This window comes from Phodopus roborovskii, unplaced genomic scaffold, assembly GCF_943737965.1.
Source record: "Phodopus roborovskii unplaced genomic scaffold, PHOROB, whole genome shotgun sequence".
In the NCBI taxonomy this organism is placed as follows: Eukaryota; Metazoa; Chordata; class Mammalia; order Rodentia; family Cricetidae; genus Phodopus; species Phodopus roborovskii.
In genome coordinates this window covers 20,320,886-20,338,922 of record NW_026126540.1, presented here as the reverse complement: position 1 = coordinate 20,338,922, position 18,037 = coordinate 20,320,886, and the positions used below count along the sequence as shown (strand labels likewise).

The following is an 18,037-nucleotide window of genomic DNA, read 5'->3' as shown; positions in this document are numbered from 1 at the left end:
TTTATCATTCTTCCCCTCTAGGTACAAGTGGAGAAACCATGGACAATGGTGTAGGATGGGAGGAAATTTGCTCAGGTTGGAAGAGGGTGAAGGCAATGGGCGCCTGTGTCCTGTAGCTGGGAAACTTGGCAGGCAGGGCTGGGGCAGAGGCACCAAAGGCTTGCACTGGTTCTCACAGGCATCTCTGGCCACATGCATACCACCGACCTGGCCTCTGGAGGATGTGGAGGAACTCTGCACCTGGGCCTTGCAATCAGTCTCCACCCAGTGCTGCTTGCATGACTAGTTCCAAGCTTCTCCCCATGGTCCCACATCCCAAGAGGGTACAGTCCTCTGGCCGGTAATGCCTCTAGGGCCGACTGCAGAAAGTGCTGTGCTGCATGCATGGGCTCGGTCCAGCAGCAGCAGCTTTTCCAACAGGCGGGAAAGCTGCAGCCAGCTGCTCAGTACTGCCATCATTCCTAGGAACTAACTCCACTGAAACTACTCTCCCAGAGGCTCACTGGCACTCAGTTTGCAAGGTTCTTCCCAACACCTCTCTACAGTCCCTAAGCAATAAATCCCGCTTGTTTTTAAAAAGAAAAAGCCAAATATTCTTTAGAAAGGAGCTTTAGCCACAAGGGGGAGGACAGCCAAGTCTCTAGCCATCCGGACACACCAAAGACTAAGAATGGAAGAAGGTGTAGAGATCCAAGTGTCTCACGCCAAGCAGAAAGAGAAATTAGTTTTCCCAGTAGCAACTGAATTCGAGTTCTGATTAAGCTTCAAAAGCGCAAGTCAAGCTTTCCTACAGGGTTTTTACAAAAGTCATATACTGGATTTTGTTTAAAAAAGAAAAAAAAGCTACAGATTTTATTTAGCCACCCCCCACATAACCAACATCTGAAATATTATCAGCCAAATCAAACTAAAAATAGTACTAACTGAGAACACTGACATCTTAAATTCAAAGATAAACCCTCAGCAGCAAGTCAATCACCTTGCTATAACCCTCATTCCTACAAGGCAGCCGCACAGCTTGTTAAGGGTAATACATATTCTAAGGAACAGGCTTGAGTTTCAGTGGGATGCCAGCAGAAGAGGAAGGCCATCTGGGTAATCAATAACAGGACAGTTATAGATTTTTGTTCTAGTCAACTCCTTTAAAAGCAAGAGTCAATTATGAAAATAACATGACTTTAAAACAGGAGCTAGCTGTACAGCCCGAGAATATATTCAAAATTAAAGTTACAGTATTAAAATATTAAGAAAACTTGAATTCAGGTTCAACCTTCCTTTCCTTCATTTTAATTTAATTCAAACAGATTTTAGTAGCTTATTTTAATTAACAAGTATAACCTGGTGATGTATACTATATAAAATTTACATTGTTTCTCAGAACTCAAGTATTTTCTATAGTTACTGGTTAGTTCTTATAACAGTAAAGTAATGATAGAAAGATATCTTAATCTAAATTATGGAATATCAATCAAACATTGTATTTGGACTAGTTTTGGTGCTGTCCTGATTTTTCAACAACAGATGGGAATTACTAACCAGAGATGCATGGTTATAACCCTTCACCACACACCCTCCTTTACACATGCAGTCACTTTTCCAGCTCCTGGCAACAATGGGATGGAGAGAAGGAGGAGGAAGACTTTACTAGAGGGAAAAAAAGAAAAATATATATACATCAAAATTTAAGTGCTTCCCCAAGCTCCCCTTCCTGCTCCCATCTGCCTTCAAACTAAAGACAATTTGTTAGAGTTTGCACCTTGTGCTGTGTTCAGAGAATTAAAAACAAAAGTGAACCCCACAGAAACCACTACTACTTTCTGGCCACTGCTCCAGCCATACCCACAGCAGATGCCTTCTATAAAAGACTCTCCTTTTCTTCACTACAACTGGTAAGAAAGAGGATTAAAGAAGATGGCACTATAAAATGAGTGAGAGCATTTAACTTCTACCTTGTCCTATTTTCTTACTTTTCTCCCTCCCCCCACCTCCTTTATCAACTGCAGTGTGGTAGCTGCTAGGGTTCCAAGCTTGTCTTCTCTCTCTCTTTCTCTCGATTGGCTAAGGCACTGACAGCTTGCATAGGGATTGTTGGAACTGAAGCTCCACCTCCTCACGATGCCAGAGACCATTCATAAAGAGAGAGAGAGAGAGAGAGAGAGAGAGAGAGAGAGAGAGAGAGAGAGAGAGAGAGAGAGAGAGAGAGGTGGAGGGCAGGTATCAGAGGACAGGAGGGAGAAGTGGAGTCTGCACAAGCAACCCAGAAGAGAGGAAAAACCCGGACTCCTAAGAACTGCACACCAGATACAACGTAAGCAAGGACTTAGTCATACTAAAATAGATTTTGCAAGGGCCAAAAGTATAAATAATGAGGCAGAAATGAATATCAAACAACTTGCAGCTCTTTGCACCTAGAAAAAGGCAGGAAGAACACCCTCCCCCAAACAAACCAACTCAACCCAAACAACGCCTCCAGTGGGAAACCAGGAAAACTGCTACGACACAACCCCTGAGAAGAGAGACCAGCACGCTGAGACCGCCGGGCGGGCGTCTGCAAACCTCAGAGTGCGCAGCGGCCTGAGCTGTAGCTTAGCTGCTCTCCGGGCATTAACTAAATCCTTCACTTTTCCTTTTGGGGGAGGGTAAGGAAGGCATCACCTACTCTGAGTGAAGGCGTCCTACCAGCGAAGGAGAAGTTTAAGAATGAACCACTGAATGTTTTGCTCTTATTTTAAAATTTTCGTTGGCACTTATAAGACTTCATTTCCAGATATCTGGACAATCGTGGCTGCTGTGGACATCTAAGCCTAGCCTCTGGGTAACCTGTTTTTTTTTCCCTCTCTTACCGTCTCATCCATCTCTCCCACACAAGAAGTTGTTCATCTTTATTTACCCTCATTTCACTTATCAAAAGAAAGCGAAAAAGTGCCAGCTGGTACTTAAAAAAAAAACCAAAACAACTCATATCTTAATAATTTTCTGCGGAAGAAAAGAAAAAAGATTTCCAAAGAGGGAAAAGAAAAGGCCAGCCGGCTACATCACTAGCCGGTCAGCCCAGGTGAAAAAGCAAGAGTGAAATTGGGGCTTGCGGGGTAACGCACCGCTTTTCCACAGCCGCAGGGCCACCACCAGTGCGTGAGCCTTGGATCCCTCAACGTATTGCGAGACGCCGGTGTACAGCCCGGACCTGTGCCCCAACATGATCGCCGCCCAGGCAAAGCTGGTTTACCAGCTCAATAAATACTACACCGAGCGCTGCCAGGCGCGCAAGGCTGCGATCGCCAAGACCATCCGAGAGGTCTGCAAGGTAGTGTCCGATGTGCTGAAGGAGGTGGAGGTTCAGGAACCGCGCTTCATCAGCTCTCTGAGCGAGATCGACGCCCGCTACGAGGGGCTGGAGGTCATCTCACCCACCGAGTTCGAGGTGGTGCTCTACCTCAACCAGATGGGCGTCTTCAACTTCGTGGACGACGGATCTCTGCCGGGCTGTGCGGTGCTCAAACTAAGCGATGGGCGGAAGCGGAGCATGTCTCTCTGGGTCGAGTTCATCACAGCGTCTGGCTACCTTTCTGCACGCAAGATTCGCTCACGTTTCCAGACGCTGGTCGCCCAGGCGGTGGACAAGTGCAGCTACCGGGACGTGGTCAAGATGATCGCCGACACCAGTGAGGTCAAGTTGCGCATCAGGGAGCGCTACGTGGTGCAAATCACCCCAGCGTTCAAGTGCACCGGGATCTGGCCTCGTAGCGCGGCACAGTGGCCTATGCCCCACATCCCCTGGCCCGGCCCCAATCGGGTGGCGGAGGTCAAGGCCGAAGGGTTCAACTTGCTCTCCAAGGAGTGCTACTCGCTGACTGGCAAGCAGAGCTCGGCAGAAAGCGACGCCTGGGTGCTGCAGTTCGGCGAGGCGGAGAACCGACTGCTGATGGGCGGCTGTAGAAACAAGTGCCTGTCGGTGCTGAAGACGCTGCGGGACCGCCACCTGGAGCTGCCTGGCCAACCTCTCAATAACTACCACATGAAGACGCTGCTGCTGTATGAGTGCGAGAAACACCCGAGGGAAACGGACTGGGACGAGGCTTGCCTGGGCGACCGTCTGAATGGCATCCTGCTGCAGCTCATCTCCTGCCTGCAGTGCCGCCGCTGCCCTCACTACTTTTTGCCCAACCTCGACCTCTTCCAGGGCAAGCCCCACTCGGCCCTGGAGAGCGCTGCCAAGCAGACCTGGAGGTTGGCCAGGGAAATCCTCACCAATCCCAAAAGCTTGGACAAACTATAGAGTGCTGTGGACTGCGTGGAAAGCAACACAAACCGGCATGCTTTCTCCGAACACACACAGCAACAGCAAAAACTCTAAACACAAACTTTTATGAAAATCACCTTGAAAGAACGCGAGTAGGCGGAAGATCTCCTTAATTAAGAAGCAAACAAAAGAGGGCAAACGAACCAAAAAAAATTTACATTCTTGCACAAAAGTGATCGTTTCCTTCCAAACAATGTGAATTTAAAGATCACACAAAAGAAGCAATCGGGCTTTGCCAACACAAAATGAAACCCAAGGTACATTTTTCAAATCCATGTATAGTTGCTTCCCCTCTTTTCCTTCTTTACACCCCGCTCCTTGTTTTGGGTTGCCTGAATGATTGTCACCAAGTGAAAAAAATTATTTAACTATATGTGAAATTTCTTTTTACAAAGTCTTACCGATGTGAAATGTGTCTCAGTGCCAATGTCAATGTGCCCCTCCCTCCTTCTTTTGCACCTCTAACCCTGGCCCTAAAATGTCTTGTTGAAACCAGTAAACCAGTAATAAAAATATTACTTTACATTGTAATTGGCTGCTTGCGGGTTGTTCTTGAATGAAGGCAGATGAGATCACTTTCTAACAAGATGTGAGCCTGAACTAAATGCAGAAAGCTTCCATTCGAACTTTGATTTGCAAAGTTTAAAAAACCAGGATATTCTGAAGAACTAATTGTACAAATTTCCACTGAAATCCTTGGTAGAAAGTAAAATAATGTATATTTGTTCTGTAGATTTTAACAGCAATCTTATGCAATACTTAAAAAAGAAAACAGGACAACATACTTTTATCCCAAAATTTAAAATAATAAAAAAGCTTTTTAAAAACCTTTCCACATTATAAATTAGGATATTTGGTTTTTATGCTGTAAATTCTTAAAAACCCAGTGCAAAAGAAATATTTTTGGATTGTTTTTAAATAATGAAGTCATTTCATGTTTTTCCTTCAACTATTTGTTCTCAAGTTTCACACAGTACAAATAGATAAATAAATTTAGCAAGTAAATCAACTACACCAAAAATAAAGAAATGAATGAATAAGTAAATAAGTAAGTAAGTAAGTAAATACATAAATAAATAAATAAAAAGGTCACTGAAATATTCCTTTCACCTAGCAAGTGGTAACATGAACAATTCTGACTTATGTACTACTGTTTTTTTAAAATCATTTTCTTATTAATGCAATAAACACGATCATTTTTAATACAATTTAAATAATTATTTTGAATCTACTGATATATAAAGACAATCTTAATACTACTTTATCAACTAAAAAAAAAACTACAAAAATTTAGAAATAAGGAAAGTACCACCCTTACCCTGCTTTTCTCTGGTAATAATCCCAGACTAATGTCAATGTTTCGGTAAAGATTTCTTTTATATGCAATAAAATAACTGTGTGGAATATAAAATAATTGTTAGAACTGAAAACAACCTAAAGAAAAAGGTTTGTTTACTTTATGTTCAAAGGCTATGTCCCTTCCATTAGCTTTGATAATGTGAGGTACAAATACAGAATATGCTAAATGATGCCTCTAATATTAAATTTATTCTTTAAATGTTTTACCAAAAAACAAAAAAATCTACAAATGAAAGAGGTAAAAGAAAATATTCTAAAAAGTGCTTTTCTGATGAGAAATTTAGATGGGGGAGGGTATGTGGTGCTAAGAACAGGAGGACTAAGATTACTGAACCCTAGGAAGCTCCTGGGCTCTGAAGCCCCAAGTCACTTGACAGAAGAGGCATACTCTGTAGGCTGGCTGCCCTGGGAAAAATAATTCTGTGTCAAAAATACAAACTCAGACCTTACCTATTCCGAAATTACCTTTGCTTTTTCAATGTATATGCCATACAATGTGTGTGTGTGTGTGTGTGTGTGTGTGTGTGTGTGTGTTTCTCTAAGTATAAAACAAACTAATTAATTCAGTGCACTCTCTAATTATTTTAAATAATAAAAAAATTTATCCACCAAAGAAAATGATCTGCATTTTAAGAAAAGTTTCAAAGGAAACAATAGCTTCATAGAGGTGTACATGAACCACTTAAGGCACAGTATTTGGTTTAAAAGGTTAAAATGCCCTTTTAAAATGACTATTTTCACTCAAAAATTATTTCTAGCATAAAACAGCGCTTCTTCCAACTAGTTCACAAAGAAGTGGTTAAGTCTTGACAAGAAAAAAAATTCACCACTTCAATAACTTTCCTTCCTTATTTAATGCAAGTTACAAAAGGTTTTTAGTGTTAAAAAATGTTGCAGTTAAGAAAAGTATTAGTATTTATGAAACAAAAATATCTTCTATCATCAATGGGTCTACACAAAAATCAAAGATTCTATCAGTAATTGGCTGAAGTAATTTCAAATATGAACTGCCAGGAATTTTGGTCTCTGGAGTATAGGGAGGTTGCAGTACAAGACAAATTTCATGATTAGGACAAAATATCTTATATTTTACAAGCAAAACAGAAAGAAAATTATGCTACAGAAAGAAATCTTAAAAGCTACAGCTTCCCACAAAAAAAAAAAAAAAAAAAACAAATAACTTTAAAGAACCTGATCTCAAAGGCTGACAGAGGTTTTAATTTTTAAAACACCATCAATTAGATTTTAGACATTAAACTGTGTTTGTTCCAAAAGCATAGTAAACTATTCTGAATTAAATTCCAGTTCTCTTTAATTCTTAAGATATTGGGAATCAAAGAGTTTAAATAATTTCAGTAAACTTTTCATAATGAAATTATAACATATTTTTAGACAAGTTAGCATGAGATGTACAAAACATTTTGAGGTGATAAAATTTCAGAATTCAAGTTTTCTATACACTAGATTAGCTAAATTACCTAACTCCAAGTAACCAGGGTTATCACTGCCTTCTTGTCACACAGTCCTGCGAGTCCTGCCTGAATATAGACTAAGATATGGAAGCAAAGTGCTTGAAGCAAACATATATAATGAACTGTCTGTAGAGCTCAAAAGAAAATTATAACATTTTTCTCAAGAGCTTTTTAGGAATACTTCCAAATCATGAAGATTTAACAATTCAACATGCCTATAAAACCACACAGGCTACCAATAAACTCAGAATGTGTGTATATTATGTGTATTCACACAATACACACATAATAAGCCAGTAAAATTAATTATTCCATTTTAAACCACTACTCTTTCTATAGTGTACTTATTTGCTTCATTTTTCAATAAATTGTTTCCTCTCAGAACAAATTCTACCATTCACTTTCATTAAATCAACATTATTTTGGCTTTATGACTGTGTTAAAAAACAGAAATGTTTCTAAGTAAAATAAAATTGCCATGGTCTGAAAAGTAATCAAAATACCTTCGAAAGGGGAAATTACATTTCATTTAAGAATAGGAAATTATGCAGTGCCTTGTAAAAGCTACCACAGGTAATGGGAAACAGAGGTATCACGTTCTGGCAGAATAGGCTCACCTGCACCAAAGGATAGTAAGCCTTGGAGACAAAGCAAGGATAATGATATACTGGTATAATATCCAGAAAATATATGGGCTAAAACAAAACAATTCTACTCTCAAGCTCACTGAATTTTTGTTGTTTAATTCATCCTGGACCCTTGGAGGCAGAATATATTTATAGACAATGTTCCCTGAGGTCTCTTCCCTCAAAGAACTAATGATAAATGCAATTAAATGGAAATTGTTTTTGAATTTAAATGAACTTCAATAATCTAACTAGATGGTAAAAGAGTCTTAAGCTAAAAATGATAACTGCCTTGTAGTAAGCAGAGACAATTCATAGCAAGAGTTCTAAACTAAGCTTTTGAGCTTTCTTTAAAACCAGTCTTACTTACTAGAACACTGTCCCATAATAAGAAAAAAAAAAAAATTAAACCCCTTTCCCTTCTCATCTTCTCACCTTTGGATCAATTTTCTTGAAGTTGGGATCCTCTTCATCCACCTCAAAATATAGTTCAGAGGAGGTGACAGAGAGAGTGCCTTTTACTACAACAGAGGGGGCCACAAGCTGAGCTGGTGTGCTCAGGCTAACAGGACCTGCCAAGAGAAAAACATAAGCCATATAAGTTGGAATGACATTTTTCAAAACTCAAATTTGATGAGAAATAATATTTTATTTTGAAAAATTATTACATCTAAGTATAACATTGCTGACCTCTTTACGTCTATATTCTGTCCATATAAAACCTATCTCTGAAGATGCAAAGTCTGGATTCTCACACTGTAAGATTTATAACAGGCAGTTAACGATAATGGTAAACTGAGAAGCAATTATCTTACAGGGAGTGTGTAAAATGTTGGTCTAATCTCTAGGTAAGAGGGAGGCTCTGCCTAAATAAGTACATCCACGTTCCATTTAGAAAGCCAGCCTCAGGCTACCAACAACATAGAATAGCAACCAGGAGCAAGGAGGCCTCAATAGGCTCCCAAGGCCAGAGGTGACTTTAGAGCTTGGCTGAGGCATATCAGATACAAAGAGGACTAGCTTTATGAGTGAAGTGTTTGGAATCCTCTGATAAACTATCTTCTCTGAAAAAGATTGTGTACCTGTTTCATATAAAACCTCTTCCATGGCAACTTTTACCAAGACTGGTAAAAAATATTTCTTCTCAAAGTGTCTTTTCCACTGTTTAAATATTGCTCAGTGCCTCCAAATCTAATATTAGTGTAGTTCAGGGACTTTGGGAGTAAACAGCTGGAGGGTGGGTTTCCAAGTGAATGAATTTTTATTGGAATAATCAAATCTCCATAGGGCTTATCAAAGAGACAAATCAGACTGCTACTGAAAACAATAGATGCACTATAGACAGAACAACATAAGGTACCTAAAATAACAACTGAAAATAAATATGTGTGTGTGTGTGTGTGTGTGTGTGTGTGTGTGTGTGTGTGTGTATACACGTATATGTGTGGAAAAAGATTCAAAGAGATTTGAAATCCTACAACAATTTCTCATTGTACAACTCCTGTACAAAAAAAAAAAAAAAAAAAAAAAAAAGCCAAAGAGAAGACTGGCATTTATAATTCTGAATTAATATAGTGACTATACACAAGATACACCTATTCAGGTGGTCAATGGATAAATAAGTGTTTCAAAATCCAGATGAATTGACATTTCCATCGATTACTTGAAGTGTGATGGTCCTTAATCTCACATCAATCTTAATGTGTGCCAGTAGGACAATAGAAGGGATGCTCTGCGGAGATCAGAGCAGGTTTTGCCCTCTATTCCCAATGTACAAATGCATTGTGTTTGCAGATGGGGAGCAGATAGCTTCAGAACAGCCATGATTTCCCAAAGCTCATCCCTGTAAATGGATGAAATAAGCAGCTATGTGTTCTTTTGCTGTCTCCTTTTGCCCTCTGTACATTAGCATGTAATCCTGAGAAGAAATAACATTTTTTCAATCATTCTCAGACATTCAATTACAGGGTAAGCAGACAGCTGCAGAAGCTGATGCAGCCTAGGTTCTACAGAAGACCCCTGACAATTTCCACTTCATTTCTAACCCACACCACTTTATTAGTGTGGATTACTTCTTAATCCCATTGCCATTGTCAAGATTATATAATTAAACTCCCTTTCACCTCTATTACTGTGAGAACATATCGTTAGTCATAAGAATAGTGGTAAAATAAAGAAGGATATGGATAAGTGGATGTGAAGGAAAAGACCAGAACAGCAGTATCCTTCTTAACCTCCATTCCCACTACAGACCCCTTAACAGGCACATTCCAATTAATTTTATTCTACTATGAGAGCTTTGTAGTCATCAAAGCAGGTAATCAGCTTCTATCTGTGTTTTTCACTATCAGTTTGCATTTTGTGGTAGCACAAGGTTGGAGGTATATTGCCAAATGAAAGCTTTCAAATACCATTCCTCTTAAAATCATTGCGATACAAACTTTGTAATTTTCATATATAAAAACTATGTGTTTTTTCATATTTTCCCCGAGAAATATGAACTAAATAATAATAAGCACAATCACTGACACTAAAAGTAAAACATCATCTAATGAATGACTAAAACTTCAAACCACAAAGTAAAATTTTTTTTTTTCACAAGGAAAAGTAAACTGAGAATCTGCTAAGTATAAATCAAAATCCCTATACTATGCAAACTGTGTAAATCCCATGGATTTCTTAGAGCTCAATTTTTGAGTGACTTAAATGTATATGCCGTATTTCCCTAAGGGTTTATATTTAAAGCACTCAGGCTTCATGTTTTGTTTACAAAACAGTTGGCAGAATTTCACTTATAATCTTTGTTTTATAGAGTATGGCAACTTCCAAAGGATGCATGAAGCAATTCTGTTGTAGCTGCTTTTAATTTTTTTTTTTGTCTCAATGGAAATTATATATGAAAGAAAGAAAAAGATCAGGAAGGCCAGAGAAGTAGGAACAATAAAAGAAATAAGAGGAATTACAGCAGATGAAGGGAGAAACACTGAGAAGAACAAAACCAATTTCTAGTTAATATAATTGTGGATGTAGGCTTGGTAGTCCCAGTGGTCACAGCTGAAAAAGTAAGTAATTAGATGCTCATTGTCCCAGAGCCAGCTGAAATATCTGCACAGCCACTGAATTACCGGCAAGATTCTCTAAATCTTTCTCATCCACGGATGACAGAGTATCGTCGTCGCCTTCCAGGAGGGCCTCGTTTTCAGAGTTCTGATTTCCTAAAGCCTGACTCTTGATGGACTGTTTTCCTTTAGCAAGGATGTCTTCATCTGCGGCTGAAATGAAAAGGAAACAAAGCTGTCCATCAGCACTGAGGGAACACTCAGGCAGAGGGTAGGGCTACAGGAAACGTAGGTAGCCAGAGATGGCCAATCTTTTATACAGTCAACCACAGTGGGTAAAGTGACCGGGATGGCACACACGCTCCTTCTGACAAACTCGATTCCCCAAGCTAGTGTAATGTTACCCTGAACAAGCACCTTAATCCCATTAAATCTGACCCTTGCACTGCTCACCCAGCCATTTATTTACTTATAGTTACAGCAGGAAAGGATTCCAAAGCAACACCCCCCACCCCCCACCCCGCATTTGTTCTTTAGTTGGGGAAAATCAGAACCTAGTCTAGGAAACAATGCTTATTTAACATGGAAAAATAACGAGGAATCATTTCTTCCTCTGAAAATATTACACTGGTGTGTATTTGGAAAACGCCAGGGAGTGTCCAGAAGAGTGGTCAGTGCTTGGGGGAGAACACCAGCCAATCAGGGTGGAGGCCCAAACCCCAAAGCCCTGTGGGACACTAATAAAGTTCCAGCAGCTGTATTCTCTTCCCCATTCCCTCCTCCTCCTGCCCAGGGCCCTCGCCTACATTTTCACACATCCTCCTCTGCCCATGACATTAACACAAATATTGAGAGAGGGGCGCTGTAGCAAGGAAGCAGAGGCTCATTGCTCCCTCCTTTGCTGTTTAAACTAAAGGGCTAAGACACCCCGGGGGCAATCATAACAGAACAGTAGGCTGAGAGGCTTCTGGGCAAAGAGCCTCCTGTGGCCTCAGTACTAGGCAGCAAGGCCGGGAGGGAGGGGCAATGGAAGCAAAGAAAGGAACCGGCTTGCTTCTGGAAGGCCAGCACCGGAACTCGACATGACTGTCCAGCTCCACCGTGGTGCTCCCGGAGGGCAGTTTTCTTCAGAAAAGCCAATAAGCAGCTAAGGCTTGCTTGAAAAAGCTCAAGGAATGGTGTGTCTTTCTTAACCTTCAATTTCTTTGAATCATGTCATAGAAGGGAAAGTTCAGGAGTCTGTTTCCAGATTAGGAGGTGAAGCACCGAATCCACCCAGGCCAAGGCTACTGATAATGAAATAGGATGGTTAGGCTTTTGCCCCACCACGGTTTCTGCCCAAACCCCAAAGTATATAATAAAAGCCTCAGTTTAGAGAGGCAGTTCACAACCTGTGGATTGTGACCACTTTGGGGGTCATATATAAAATATTCTGCATACCAGATATTTACATTATAATTTATAATAGTAACAAGATTACAGTTATGAAGTAGAAACAAGATAATTTTATGCTTGGGGGTCATCACAACATGAGGAACTGTAATAAAGGTCCACAGCATTAGGGAGGTAGAGAACCGCTGGTTTAGAGTGATGTTTTATTGAGAATTAACCGTGTATATCATTAACATGCAGCATTTATGGCACTATATGGAATATAGGGCTTTTATAATTAATAAGGAAGTCATGGGAAAAAACGTTTTGTATTTAGCTTTGAATGCACTGTACAAGTAAACAAAATTTCTTTTTTTTCCATCTCTGCAATATAGCATAGTGAGGTACACAAATATGGAAATCTCAATAAACATTTGAATAGTTTAATAGTAAATATTTAATATTAAAATGTCTCTATATTTTCAAAACCTACAAGGAAATAAACCAATTAATTACTGCCATTTTAAAAACACAGCATAATGGTTCTTTATCATTGTTTACATTAAGTAATATAGATTCCCTACACTAAAATAAAAATTGTCTCAATCCAAGATCTTTCAAACATAAGCAACTTGACTAAAAAAAACAAAACAAACAACAACAGAAACTGACCAGTGAGAAATCCAGAAGAAAGCCTCTAAGATTTCCTTACACATTAAATCATAAGACATTCTCATTCACCAGTTAGACTTTGGCACAAAATTTATGTGCTATATTATCTTCATTTTCTTGATTTATAACTTTCTTCAAAGAATAATACTATATATCAGGATAGTATTATATAGCACTTACCATATGCTACAGAGTGATCAAAATATTGGACATATTTACCTCACTTAACTCTTAGAAACCTTCTAGTTCTTCAGTTTCAGATAAGAAAGAGACCCAGAGAGGTTACATAATTTGCCTAAGGTAAAAGGACCCATGATAACAGCAGTCAAGATGCAGAAACAGGCCTACTGGTGCCAGACTTTGAGGTCAAGCCCCTGTCATGCACCAGCTCATGGACAGAAGAAAGCAAAAGAAAAGAAAACCCACTGTACAAATATGAATGTCTTTTTTAATTTACCAATTCTTTGCTTTTCCCAGTGAATTTAAAAGACCAAGTAAGAATTACCAAGTAAAACATCAAAACTTAAATTTTGTTGATATCAAACATGAGAGACAAAGCATCTCATAACTGTCCTATAGGGTACTGCCATACAGATCCGAGGTACGGCAAGTTTATTTGAAAAAGAAAACTGTTTAATCTGCAAATATTTATAAAAAAAAAAACACAGCTCTTAGTAGCAATATGCAATGGTTTAGAATAGCTCAATAAATAAATTCATTCATTTAAATGGCCACTAAAAATATAATGTGTTATCCCTGCCAATTGGGATTTGGAAGTTCTTAAATATGTCCTCATCATGCTGACTCATAGTAAAACAAAGTAACTTTTGAATTAAATAGTTTTGTTAAAAAATTCTTTACTAAAATGTACTAAATGCATAAAAACACCCACTTTAATTTATTTATTTACTTATTTTTACAAGCCCAGATTCTGGAATTGTTCAATCTCAACTGAAAAACCTCTTGTCATAGAAAATATGCAGCTTACTGATATTTAGAATGGCTTTCCTGTAATTAACTCCCCCTTGAGGATTTTAAGCTAGCAGCAGTAAAATTACCAACAGTACTCTAATACACACCACATGCGCTGGTGTTCAATTCTCAGTGGTCTAATAGCCTTCTGCTAAAGAACTTTTTTTTTTTTTTCTTCAAAATCAGGACAAAACTTTCCCAAGCATAAAATAAAAGATAATTATCGTGTTTATATGTTCTAGGGAAAGATCTAGTTTTACCTTTAATTTGCTTTTTTAGTCAATCAACAATTATAAATAAGTATCAATTATCCTGAAGTCTAAAAGCCTAATTGGATGAAGTTAAGAAATACTTTTAGTTCAAATTTAAAGTGCAAGTCAGATAATTACTGCTATGAAAAAATTTAATGAAAATGATCATTGTTTATATTTTAATAATGTAACTGACTACATTTATCTAATTCCATATTTTATTTTAATATTTAACCTAACTTAGTAATTAACTGCATAGTTACACACAATTAAAGAAGTATATCCACAGTGGTATCATTAAAATATCTTTACTTCACTTAAGCTAAGAAAAGTCTAAAAGAGAGGTCCTCAAAAGGCAAAATTCATGTCCTTGAGAGTAAGGTAGAGGCATGAACTTCTGTATCAATACAACACTGAGCAAGAAAGCAAAATTAAAATATGTAACTATAAACACAAGAAAGTATTGAGCTACAACATATAAATTCCCTTTCAAATATCCACTGAGCAGGAAAGAAGAGTCTTCAGTAGTCCACATTGTAGGGGAAGATGTTTACATGTTAACAAAGAGCTTTGTTTCAGAAAACAAAATTACAATTGTATTACATGTATGACATTAAAAATACATAAAATGAGTATGAACATTCATGCAATGTATTTTAAAGCAAATGCTGTAACTGTACTCTGAATAGTAACACATAAAGAGTAACTCAGTCAACTATTATCTTGATCTAATTAGACCCTCTCTATAGTTCATTTCCTTAGGGCTTTGAGCCAAAAAACACACTATAGAAAAACTGCCTGAAAGTACAAAGGATGATTATATTTTTAAATCCAAGCACATATCTTAATGATAGTGGTTCCCTGAAAGTTTTAGATCTACAACCTACTGCACACTGATCCTATAAGGGAACAATAGTAAATTATATTACTGAAACCACCAGAAAAAAAAAATGGTCTGATTTAGGCTCTTTCCATGATTTGACATCCTTAGGAATCCAAATTGGTTATTAGTAACATTCTGTACATAAACAACATACTCTTAAAGCTATCTTAAATACTCCTCATATACTTCCATCATCACACACTCTTTACAAAATAAAACTGTCTTGAATTAAATCAGATTCGGGTGCTAAACATTTTTAACAATTGAATTAAAGAAGATCTACCATTTAAACATATTTTACATGGCTTTGAGGGTAAAACTTCCATTATATCTAACAATAACATTTTGAAGACAATGCACACTGACATGAAAACCCAACCAGTCCTCAGTTAACCTAGGTTTTAGTGCTGGACATGCCAAGAATGACATTAGACCTTTCTTACCACAGTTTCTTCATCTTTAACAACAACAACAAAAAAAGTTAGACTAGACGTGAGCCTTAGGACCCTTCTAGACCTAAAACAATGTGATCATAAATAACTGCCATACAGGACTCCATGCACTGGAAATATGTGAGGAACCACTATGACAGATTTATAACGAATTTTAAAACTGTAAATAGAAGAAAATGTCCCCAAGAACCAAATGCCCATCTTTTCCTGATGATTCTAATATCTACAAACAACAGTTATTCATAAGATAAGATATCTATTTTAATTTTAAAACATGATTCAGTTTCTGCAAACTTAAAAAAATCTCCCATTATAACACGACTTTTATAAATTGCCACTTTGGAGGGTCTCTAGTTGAAAAATTACCTAAAGCTCTTTTCCCCAAGCAAGTTAATGTGAACTTGGGAAGGGCAATTAAATTGTCAGAATTAAAAAATTTGTTTTTAACTAGAAGGTAGCCAGAAGTAGAGTCATGGGGCTGGTATTGATCGCACCAACAGAGAACATCACTCTTCAGGTATTTACTCTGCCACCTTTACACCAGAGGCTTTCCTTCAAACCAAATCAATCTATAAAAAAGATGGCTCACACTACAAAAATACATCACTAATATCCAATGGCAATTCTATTCAGATGTCTTTCTTTAGTAATGATAACACAAATCAAGATGTTCTAAGATTCTGTACTTTTACAATGTTTGTCTCCTTAGTTAAATGAGTTATAAGTAAAAGAACACTCACATAGCCACAGAAATACCTATTTTTAAATCCAATATGGGACTCTACAGCATGTATCTATGTTCAACTATAATGCCTATTGCTATTTATAGGAACAACTGTTTTGTTTTGAATACCTGAGTCCTATCATGTTTGATACCTTACATTGTATTGTATGGAGAATTCAAAGACTAAATTTCATAGTTAACACAAGATCAAGATTGAATGTCAACTTGATAAGTTATTTGATTTAATAAAATCAAGTTAAAAATTAAGCTCTTTGCCTATAATATATTTGCATAAATTACTCTGACATTAAATACAGTATAATCTGTATGCTCAATTTCAGAATCATGTGCTTTGTCATTTAAAATAACAAACGCACAAAGAATAAAGTGTAGATTTTATGTTTTTACAAAAGACTGTACTGGACAGGTATTTAACATGTAAATAATATATTGTATTAAACATACTCCATATCTTTAATGATAATACTGCTGAGGTACACACAAATGGCTGTTTGTGTTTTTAAATAAACACTTAATGAATTTTACAGTTAATCACTATAGAATTTATGTAAGATATTAGTAAATAAGTGAATCACATATAATACCTTTGATTCTGTCAAATATTCATAATTAAATAAAGATAATATTATGTTAACATTTAATTCCTATCTAGAATAAGTACAATGACATCTGTGTCTAAATAGGTACAAAAATCAAAAATCTTAATTAGGTATTACAGATGAATATTACTGCAGGTGCTTAGAATTTATGAAGTTAACATTTTATTTTAAAAGGTGAAGTTCAACAATAATTAAAATTTATCCAGTAAGAATCACATAATACTTCAAAATGGCAAAATGCACTATTTTTTAATGTGAATATATTTAAATGACTTCTGTATTTAACCTAAACTATTGCATTATTAATTCAGTCACTGCTATTTCAGAATAAAGGAAAAACCAGCTCCACCATATAATTCTATAGAAGAAATCCTACCCTTCCTGATACAAAAGGAAACAGTATATACTTGATTACCATAGTCACAGGAACTCACAATTTACTGTTAAATAAAGAGTTTAAAATAGAAAAATATTATTAAATTTCAAATTTTAAACACACCCAACAAAAACTGTGTGGCTTAAAAGGATGAAATTGCAAACCTACTTTTCTTAATGAAAAGTATCCTTAACCAAAAAATTTAATAAAAGAGAAAATATGTAACTCTGCAATCTATACCATCACACAAAAAGAATATGAACCCTCACAGCAAAGTAGGCTAATTAATTCTTCATCACTTCCCCTTCCACACCCCCTGGAGTGGAAGGCATAGGGCCCCGAGACTATTACTGCTTTTAGATCACTTTGTTATTGACTATTCTTGGTATGATCATTTATTTTAACAGACTGATGTCACATTTGGTGTTATATCTGATGACATATTGTGGACATTTTCTTCCAGAAATGGCTTTTTAAAGATGAGTGCAAGAGGTTAAACGGCCTGACTGAGGCCAAACCCAGGACTACAGATTTTTTAATCTAAATTCTTAATATTATCACCTGCATTGAAACATGACATGGTACCACATAAACACATATAATTTCTTTGTATCAATTAAAAACAATAGATGTCAAAGAAAATTCTTAATATTTTTACTGAATATAATTTAACATTTATTTAATTGGGGCATGCATTGCCATTTAATCACAAACTACAGCATGTTAAACTAATACCCTAATGACGGGTCAGACTGTATCCAGCTTAACCAATTTATATTTTACATAAACAAAATAATTTTAATGTAGAGAGGCAAATTTTTCCTTAATATATTTTAACTGGCTTTTAGAACTCTATAAAATCAGAAGTGTTGTTCTCTGATTAAACAAAGCATATTTTCA

General features: G+C 37.0%; 3 protein-coding genes across 11 annotated transcripts in view; 2 read left to right on the top strand and 1 right to left on the bottom strand.

Moving 5' to 3' along the window:
* The window catches only part of Kirrel1 (kirre like nephrin family adhesion molecule 1), a 1,148,154-nt gene that overhangs the window by 584,075 nt on the left and 546,042 nt on the right, over positions 1-18,037 (top strand). The window lies entirely within an intron of this gene.
* The window catches only part of Lrba (LPS responsive beige-like anchor protein), a 552,647-nt gene that overhangs the window by 223,862 nt on the left and 310,748 nt on the right, over positions 1-18,037 (bottom strand). For all 6 annotated transcript variants that reach the window (XM_051199359.1, XM_051199362.1, XM_051199361.1 and 3 more), the window contains 2 exons: positions 10,883-11,029; positions 8,193-8,329 (listed from right to left, as the gene is read on the bottom strand). In XM_051199359.1, coding sequence (XP_051055316.1) covers positions 8,193-8,329; positions 10,883-11,029 — 284 coding nt within the window. The remainder of the gene's footprint in view (positions 1-8,192; positions 8,330-10,882; positions 11,030-18,037) is intronic.
* Positions 2,999-4,831, top strand: Mab21l2 (mab-21 like 2). The gene has a single exon (XM_051199373.1). It carries the CDS (start codon positions 3,197-3,199, stop codon positions 4,274-4,276), a length of 1,080 nt encoding a protein of 359 aa, XP_051055330.1. The 5' UTR covers positions 2,999-3,196; the 3' UTR covers positions 4,277-4,831.

Coding starts and splice junctions, on each gene's coding strand:
- Mab21l2 (XM_051199373.1), top strand. CDS start 3,197: ATGATCGCCGCCCAGGCAAAGCTGGTTTACCAGCTCAATAAATACTAC.